At 49.2% G+C, this 9,496-nt stretch overlaps 1 protein-coding gene across 3 annotated transcripts in view; it reads right to left on the minus strand.

Moving 5' to 3' along the window:
* Positions 1-7,748: 7,748 nt before the first annotated feature.
* Positions 7,749-9,496, minus strand: part of LOC309328072 (la-related protein 6-like) — a 31,604-nt gene continuing 29,856 nt past the window's right edge. The window contains exon 4 of one of the 3 annotated variants that reach the window (XM_081837974.1): positions 7,749-9,453. In XM_081837974.1, the coding sequence (XP_081694100.1) occupies positions 8,338-9,453 (1,116 nt within the window). In that variant the 3' untranslated portion in view covers positions 7,749-8,337. The remainder of the gene's footprint in view (positions 9,454-9,496) is intronic. The other 2 variants (XM_081837975.1, XM_081837973.1) reach the window with 2 other exon arrangements.

The following is a 9,496-nucleotide window of genomic DNA, read 5'->3' on the forward strand; positions in this document are numbered from 1 at the left end:
AGTCGGTCACGACTGGACCTAATGGTCAGGGGTCCCTTTACCTTTACCTTTAAGCTAAGTTCTGGAGGGAAAAACACCAAAATTGAATGACACTGACTCAACAATGCAATCCTGGGCATCGCATCACTTTGGGGCTATGAGAGGGAAAAGGTAAAGGTAAAGGACCCCTGGACAGTGAAATCCAGCCAAAGGCAACTATGGGGTTGCAGCGCTCATCCTGCTTTCAGGCCGAGGGGAATGGCGTTTGTCCACAGACAGCTTTCCGGGTCATATGGCCAGCAGGACTAAACCGCTTCTGGCGTAATGGGACACAGTGACGGAAACCAGAGCACACAGAAACGCTGTATACCTTCCCGCCGCAGAGGGTACCTATTTATCTACTTGCACTGGCATGCTTTCGAACTGCTAGGTTGGCAGGAGCTGGGACAGAGCAACAGGAGCTCACCCCGTCGTGGGCATTCGAACCACCAACCTTCCGCTTGGCAAGTCCAAGAGGCTCAGTGGTTTAGACCGCAGCCCCACACACATCCCATCAGGGGCTAGAAAAGGATACTTGTAGCCTGGCATACACAGTTAAAAGTGTGCATATTAAGTGAAAATGATGTGCCACATCTACTAAAATAATAAAAATTTAAAAATCTGGCAACCAGACTAAATGCTTGGCTTCTAGCCTTGTGCAACACATTTAAACAAAAGACTCGCAAACCAGCCCAGAAACAAAACCACCATCTGGTCAGCTGGCAACCTCATATGCCGTTCTGATCCAATTTCTCTAAATGGTGAAGCAGCAAAAGCAGAAAGCAAAAACTTCCTTCTGGGCTAGAGATTTTACTCAAGGGGTGGGGAATCTGTGGCCCTCCAAATGGACTACGGCGCCCGTAATCCCTGGGGCTGATGGGAGTTGGAGTCCAAAGCCCTGCCATGTGTATTGGAGCCACTAAGGAGTTGGGGGCTGGAGAGCCATTCCGTACTCAGTCTTCCACTGAGGATGGTAGAACAGGAGTCAGGAGCTTAAGGCAGAGGTGAGCCTCCATCTCCTATTATTCCTGACCCACTCTGGAGCCGTCTGGAGGGCTGGGAAACTGCAGGTTCAGCATCCCTGGGTTAGCTCAGCTGAGATGCCTCAAAGACCTTTAAAGGTAAAGGTAAAGGGACCCCTGACCATTAGGTCCAGTCGTGGCCGACTCTGGGGTTGCGGCACTCATCTCGCTTTATTGCCCGAGGGAGCTGGCGTACAGCTTCCGGGTCATGTGGCCAGCATGACTAAGCTGCTTCTGGCGAACCAGAACAGCACACGGAAATGCCGCTTACCTTCCCACCGGAGCGGTACCTATTTATCTACTTGCACTTTCACGTGCTTTCAAACTGCTAGGTTGGCAGGAGCAGGGACCGAGCCACGGGAGCTCACCCCGTCACAGGGATTCGAACTGCTGATTGGCAAGTCTTAGGCTCTGTGGTTTAACCCACAGCGCCACCTGCATCCCCAAAGACCTTTAGGATCCAATAATTCTATGCACCCAACTGCGTCCACCTTCCACACAAACCTAGTTTCTGCTAATATTAAAATACAATAGTCTATTAAACATTAAAAGCTTCCCTAAACAGGGCTGCCTTCAGATGTCTTCTAAAAGTCTGGTAGTTGTTTTTCTCTTTGACATCTGGTGGGAGGGTGTTCCACAGGTCAGGTGCCACTACTGAGAAGGCCCTCTGCCTTGTTCCCTGTAACTTGGCTTCTCGCAGCGAGGGAACCGCCACTTCCCCAACCATGTATCCTAAAACTGGCTCCAAAATAAAGCAATGCTTTATAGAAGCTATTTTGTTGCATGATGGATTTGCACAGTATGTTCTGATGCTGAACTGGAGGTCCGGTGGCAAAAACACTGGGGCTTCCCGCTGTTCGGTTGTTGTACAAGTGGCAATGCCTCACACAAAGGTCACATCCTTCTTATTATTATTATTATTATTATTATTATTATTATTATTATTATCCCCCGCACATCTGGCTAGATTGCCCCAGCCACTCTGGGTGGCTTCCAACACAAATAAAAACATAACAAAGCATCAAACATTATAAACTCTGATACAGGGCTGCTTTCAGACGTCTTCTAAAAGTTGTATAGTTATTTATCTCCTTGATATCTGATGGGAGGGTGTTCCACAGGGTGGGCACCACTGCCAAAATGACCCTCTGTCGTGTTCCCTGTAATTTCACTTCTCACAATGAGGGAACTGCCAGAGCTGGACCTCAGTGTCAGATCTGAACAACATTGGTGGAGAGGCTGCTTCAGGTGTACATTTATACATTTAATGCAGACTCATACCGCTTTAAAGCATGGCTTCTCCCAAGGAATCATGGGAAGTGTAGTTTGTTAAGGATGTTGGGAGGTGTGTGTCATTTTGCATTTCTTAGTGCAGAAATTATTTATCTGATGTGTAGGAACTATTGATCTGATGTGGAACCCTATTCCAGAGGGTTCTGGAAGCTTCTCTGTGTGAAAGAAGCAAGCAGAAGGTTCATAATGTTTGTGTTATTCCTTCAGAGAAGCTAAGCACAGCTGGTTTAAACTGGTTCTCTTAGCCCAGGCTTCCTCAGACTCAGCCCTCCAGATGTATTTGGCCTCCAACTCCCATGATCCCTAGCTAACAGGACCAGTGGTCATGGATGATGGGAACTGTAGTCCAAAAACATCTGGAGGGCCGAGTTTGCTTATGCCTAGCCAAGACTGTCCAAGTGCCATATTGGTGCTTTAAATGTATGGTGTGCTTGTGGCCAGCTTCAGGCTACAGTCCTGTGCTGCCAGCCGCAGCAGAGCTCAGTGGAGGGAGAAGCCAGCCAACCAGAATCTCAGGGGGGTACTTGCCTGGAGGCAGAGTCCGTATACAAGGTCCAGTCCCAAGGTCAGGAATATCTCAGTTCATGTAGCCAGATGAACCAGGGGTCGAGGAAGCCAAAGGCCCAAGGTCAAAAGAAGAAGCAAGAAGCAGAGAGTTCTGGCCAGGAACGAGGAATATTGTTTCCAGCAACCGACTGAGGCTAGAAAGCTGGTGCCAGCTGGTTCTCATCAGGAGCAAGGAGGCTGATCAGCTGCAGGTGGAGTCACTTTGCCTTCTGCTCCTTCAGGCTGCTGTTCAACAGGTGAAGCTGGCTCCTGGCCCATGACAACGGGTTCACCTGGCTCAAACCAGCTGCAGTCAAGCATGCGCCGCACTGTCTAGGGATCGAATCTGGAAACTTCTGTTGATAAAGCAGTTTTGGGGAATGCATTGCTCAGCTACAACTCCCACCATCCCCGGCCATTGGCCATTCTTGCTGGAGCTGATGAGAGTTGTGGTTCAACAGCATCTCTGAAGGGCTGTAGGTTCCCAACAGTTGCTGTTGTGTAGCACGTGAACAAACCAAAGAAGAGCCTTCGGGATCAGGCCGAAGTGTTGAAGTAGCAAAATTGCAGCTAAGAAGCTCAAATCATACATATGCATATACAGTCAAACCTTGGGTTACAGATGCTTCAGGCTGCGGGCCACTGAAACCTGGAAGTACCGGAATGGGTTACTTCCGGGTTTTGGCAATCGCGCATGCGCAAAAGCGCTAAACCGTGCTATGCGCATGCAGACGCGCTGGATCGCAACCCGTGTGTGCGCAGACGCGCCGCTGTGGGTTGTGGACACTGCGGGTTGTGAACATGCATCCCGCATGGATCATGTTCGCAACCCAAGCATCCACTGTACATAGAATCATAGAATCATAGAGTTGGAAGAGACCACAAGGACCATCGAGTCCAACCCCCTGCCAAGCAGGAAACACCATCAGAGCACTCCTGACATATGGTTGTCAAGCCTCTGCTTAAAGACCTCCAAAGAAGGAGACTCCACCACACTCCTTGGCAGCAAATTCCACTGTCGAACAGCTCTTACTGTCAGGAAGTTCTTCCTAATGTTTAGGTGGAATCTTCTTTCTTGTAGTTTGGAACCATTGCTCCGTGTCCGCTTCTCTGGAGCAGCAGAAAACAACCTTTCTCCCTCCTCTATGTGACATCCTTTTATATATTTGAACATGGCTATCCTATCACCCCTTAACCTCCTCTTCTCCAGGCTAAACATGCCCACCTCCCTTAGCCGTTCTTCATAAGGCATCGTTTCCAGGCCTTTGACCATTTTGGTTGCCCTCCTCTGGACACGTTCCAGTTTGTCAGTGTCCTTCTTGAACTGTGGTGCCCAGAACTGGACACAGTACTCCAGGTGAGGTCTGACCAGAGCAGAATACAGTGGCACTATTACTTCCCTTGATCTAGATGCAATACTCCTATTGATGCAGCCCAGAATTGCATTGGCTTTTTTAGCTGCCGCGTCACACTGTTGGCTCATGTCAAGTTTGTGGTCAACCAAGACTCCTAGATCCTTTTCACATGTACTGCTCTCAAGCCAGGTGTCACCCATCTTGTATTTGTGCCTCTCATTTTTTTTGCCCAAGTGCAATACTTTACATTTCTCCCTGTTAAAATTCATCTTGTTTGTTTTGGCCCAGTTCTCTAATCTGTCAAGGTAGTTTTGAAGTGTGATCCTGTCCTCTGGGGTGTTAGCCACCCCTCCCAGTTTGGTGTCATCTGCAAATTTGATCAGGATGCCCTTGAGTCCATCATCCAAGTCGTTGATAAAGATGTTGAATAAGACCGGGCCCAAGACATACACATACACATATACATATAACGGTAAAGGTAAAGGGACCCCTGACCATTCGGTCCAGTCGTGGCCGACTCTGGGCTTGCGGCGCTCATCTCGCTTTATTGGCCGAGGGAGCCGGCGTACAGCTTCCGGGTCATGTGGCCAGCATGACTAAGCCGCTTCTGGCGAACCAGAGCAGCGCACGGAAATGTTGTTGACCTTCCTGCTGGAGCGGTACCTATTTATCTACTTGCACTTTGATATGCTTTTGAACTGCTAGGTTGGCAGGAGCTGGGACCGAGCAACAGGAGCTCACCCCGTTGTGGGGATTTGAACTGCCGACCTTCGGAGCGGCAAGTCCTAGGCTCTGTGGTTTAACCCACAGCGCCACCCGCGTCCCTTACATATATACATAAGAGACTGTCACCCTTATTTGGATATGAAACCAATGCCCATATTCAAAAACTTTACTTGCACAAACTTACAGCTATAGATGAATTGCACCATATTTACAGTTGCACGCTCATCCAAGCATGGGCACACAGTGTCTTCTTCTAACTTGTTTGTAACAGATGCTTGTGGGAACACTGCAAGCCAGACCCCAAGCACAGTGGCACTCTCCCATCAGGTGGCTTCCAGCAACAGGTATTCAGAAGCATAACTGTTCCAAACTATGGAGGCAGAACATAGGCATTATAGCCAGTAGCTATTGAAAGCCTTGCCAACAAAGAGACATCACCTTGCCAACAAAGGTCCATATAGTTAAAGCTATGGTTTTCCCAGTAGTGATGTATGGAAATGAGAGCTGGACCATAAAGATGACTGATCGCCGAAGAATTGATACTGTTGAATTACGGTGCTGGAAGAGACTCTTGAGAGTCCCATGGACTGCAAGAAGATCAAACGTATCCATTCTGAAGGAAATCAGCCCTGAGTGCTCACAGGAAGGACAGATCCTGAAGCTGAGGCTCCAATACTTTGGCCACCTCATGAGAAGAGAAGACTCCCTGGAAAAGACCCTGATGTTGGGAAAGATGGAGGGCACAAGAAGGGGACGACAGAGGATGAGATGGTTGGACAGTGTTCTCAAAGCTACCAGCATGAGTTTGACCAAACTGCGGGAGGCAGTGGAAGACAGGAGTGCCTGGCGTGCTCTGGTCCAGGGGGTCACGAAGAGGCGGACACGACTAAACAACAACAAATTGAAAGCCTTTCCCTCCATTAAGTTCTGTCGTTCTTCCCCAAGTATTTCTATCAATCCAGTTCTTTTGTTAGCACATCCACAGCTCCCCAGTATTCCATGCCAGCTCCACTTGCCTCCGCAAGCAAGTTCAATGGCCACGTAGCCAAATTATGCAAATAAAATGGAGAAGAATGCTAATAATAACAACCCACTTCTATATTTTTATCCCCGATTTTGGAAGCTGGTCAGTCATCCAAAACTATATTTTTTTAGAACCATTAAATATGACGAACAGGAGCAGAGTGTTTCTGCATCCACACGCTATCTCTTTTTCTCTCTTGCGCATAGCGTACCTGCCAGCACGCATGACTGCTGGGGGGGGGGGAGGAAAGCTTTATTTTTAATTGCTATAATTTCATTTCAAGTGTGCCGAGTTCTAAGAATAGACAGCCTTGTCTTGTATTTATCATCTCGCCACAGCTTTCCTTACCCTCCTCCTGGCAGAGAGGCCCTCTTCCCCCCTCCCTTGTTTTTTTTCCTCAGAGAGGGGGAAAAGTTAACCAAAGTTAATCGAGATCAGTAAGAATATGTGATATGTGTATGCGTGCACAGAGAGAGGGAGGGTGTGTGTCTTGCAAAGATTTTGAGAGCGCATGAACTTTGTGTGTTGGTTACAGATAGGTAGCCGTGTTGGTCTGCCATGGTCAAAACAAAATAAAAAAATTCCTTCCAGTAGCACCTTAAAGACCAACTGAGTTAGTTCTAGGTATGAGCTTTCGTGTGCATGCACACTTCTTCAGATACACTGAAACAGAAGTCACCGGACCTTTCTAAGTCACCGGACCTTTCTAAGTCACCGGACCTTTCTTTTGTGTGTTGGTGACAGCGATAAAACTGCCACAAGTTCCTGCTTCAGCCCCCGACCCCAGAAGTTAGATCTCCGACTGGGGTTTTGCTGGAGATGAACGCCTCTTGCCTCTAAATGCAAGCATAGGGACAAATAAAATATGCCAGCAAATGGCTTCCCTTTGCTCCCTCCAACTTCCAGAGCTAATCAACAGTGGGTGGAGAAAAGCCTCAGCAATATGTAATATAGTGGGAGGGCAGCAGTTCAAGCGTGAAAATCGGGGTGTGTTCCAAGAATATCAAAGCATCCTTAATTTTCATCTGCAAAACGTTTGGTAACCATACGCTTGGGCTGAATTAAAGAGATGGCAATGGCCTAGAGTCGTGGTTCCTAACCACAAGCCCCACAGGGGGTGCAATTTTATTGGGGGGGGCAATTCGAGAATGATTTATTATTAACAGTGGTTTGTTTGTTTTTTGCATTTCTTATGGTTCTAGGGGCCTCATATACAGCACAGAAATACCGTATTTTTTGCTCTATAAGACGCACCAGACCATAAGACGCACCTAGTTTTTGGAAGGGGCAAACAAGAAAAAAAATATTCTGAATCTCAGAAGCCAGAACAGCAAGAGGGATCGCTGTGCAGTGAAAGCAGTAATCCCTCTTGCTGTTCTGGCTTCTGGGGTAGCCTCGCAGCCTGCATTCGCTCCATAAGACGCACACACATTTCCCCTTACTTTTTAGGAGGGAAAAAGTAGTCTTATAGTGCAAAAAATACGGTATATATTGTGACATGCACATTAAAAAAATTAAAATCAGAATGTACACGGTAGTCTTTCCGGTGCCTGCTAAAAACATTGTTTAGACAAGCCCACCACGAAGCTTAGAAAGTTGGAGGCAATTTTATTGCTTTAACTTTTGTACGTTTTAAAGGACGGCGGTGAGTTTCCCCTCCATTTTCTTGCTGTTACTTTTGAGTTTTCTTGCGATCGAGAGCCACGCATAAATCTCACAATTTCCATAGACAAAAACAAACAAACAAACAAACAAAAAAGAAACGAAGAGATCATGTCCACACCCTTTTTTTTATTGACTGTTGTTTTTTTAAAAAACAGCAGATCCATCACCAATTTCTCACGGCAACACAAGGCAAGCATTCAAAATCTCATCTTATGCACAAACCTACCGGCATCCATCAAATCTTAAGCCATTCACACTCCATATTCATCATACCATGCAACCAATCCAGAAGGTCAAGTTCCAAAAACACACACAAGAAACGAAGGCATCGCGGGGAAGGGGAGGGTTGGATGGAGACCAACGGCACCTGAGTCAGAAAGATAATCTTGAAAGCAGAGGTGCAAGTTGAGAACCCCACAAAGCGCCAAAACCACACAAGGCATCAGGGGACGGGGGGGGGGGGGTAAAGAGAGAGAGAAAGTCAAAAAAGGCCAAAAAAGGAGGAGGAAAACCAAGCTTGGGGAGATTAAGAAGTAGTCTACATGGTGTCTGTACAACACAGTTCTCCACAGCGCAGACAGGCTTTCGGGTCCCTCTCCTTTGACCCCCCCCCCAGCCCAGAAATGCTACCTGCTCCCCCCCGTAAGCCTATATTAAGTTGACCCCCCCCCCACAAGGCTCGCAAAGCTTAGTGCCGCAAAACAGATTTCCCCCGCCCAATCGTGTTGTAGAAGCCCCTGGTGCCATCCGGGCCTTGAGGACGCCGAATCACTTTCAGCCGGGCATGGAGCGATTCAGGCACCCTTTTGGAAGCAGGCGCTGAGCTAAGGGTTTCCGGTTTCAGGGAGGGCAGCGGCTGTTGCTGCTGCTGCTGCTGCCTGCAGGCTGGTCCCTGCTGCTTTGGGGGCCACAGAACCCCCACGCCGAGCCCGCTCGTCTCCCAGCAGGAGTTGGGCGTCTTCTGCAACCCGCAAGGGCCGTTGCTGGGCTTGGGCGCGGAGAGAGGAGGGAAGCAGAGCGGCCACGACAGCGGCTTGTGCAGGAGTGGTCGAGGGCCGGCGCAGGGCATGCTGAAGAAATTGGGCTTGAAGGCCTGGCCAGCAGAGGCGCAGAAGCCAGCAGTGGGCCAGACTGGAGCAGAGAGGAAGTTCGGAGGCAGGATGGGAGTGGATACCGGCGTGCCGTCGGACTCTGTCGATGAGCTGTAGAAGGAGTCTTCAAAGGCAAGCGGAGGGCCTTCAGGCAACACGCCGGTCCACATCCTTGCAGGCTTCTCAGCCTCCTCGGCCTCTTCACTGTCTTCCTGACTGGTCACGCTCTTCTTCTTGGAGCCCCTTCCAGAGAGGCTAACCACCTTGATGGTGTCCCCACTCAGGGACGAGCCAGTGGCTTGGCTGCGAACCAGCTCCTCAAACGCCTTCCGGGTGCTTTCCAAGCTGTCGTACTCCACCACGGCACAGCACTTGGTCAAGAGCTCCGGGTACCGCGATGAGCACTTGCTGACATCCGAAGGGAGCTTTTTGCCGGGCCGGAGGATGCGGATGGAGGCGATGTCGCCGAAGGGGCTGAACAGCTTGGTGATGTTGTTGAGGAAGGTCATCTGGAACTGGAGAGAGCTGTGGGTGGCCGGCTCGTACGGAAGGATGTTCCAGGCCAGCAGCATCTTGCTCGAAGGGATGTTCACCAGATGTTCGGGGACGGGGGTCTTCCTGCGCACCTTCGTCCCTTCCTCATTGACCTCCAGCAGCTCCGAAAACTGCAGGGCGTAAAGGGTCACTCGCCAATCTCTGGTTAAATATTTCACCTGGTTATAAAAGGGCGGGGGGAGTAGAAGAGAAAGAGAGAGG

This window comes from Podarcis erhardii (assembly GCF_964252035.2).
Source record: "Podarcis erhardii genome assembly, chromosome: 13".
NCBI classification, from domain to species: Eukaryota; Metazoa; Chordata; class Lepidosauria; order Squamata; family Lacertidae; genus Podarcis; species Podarcis erhardii.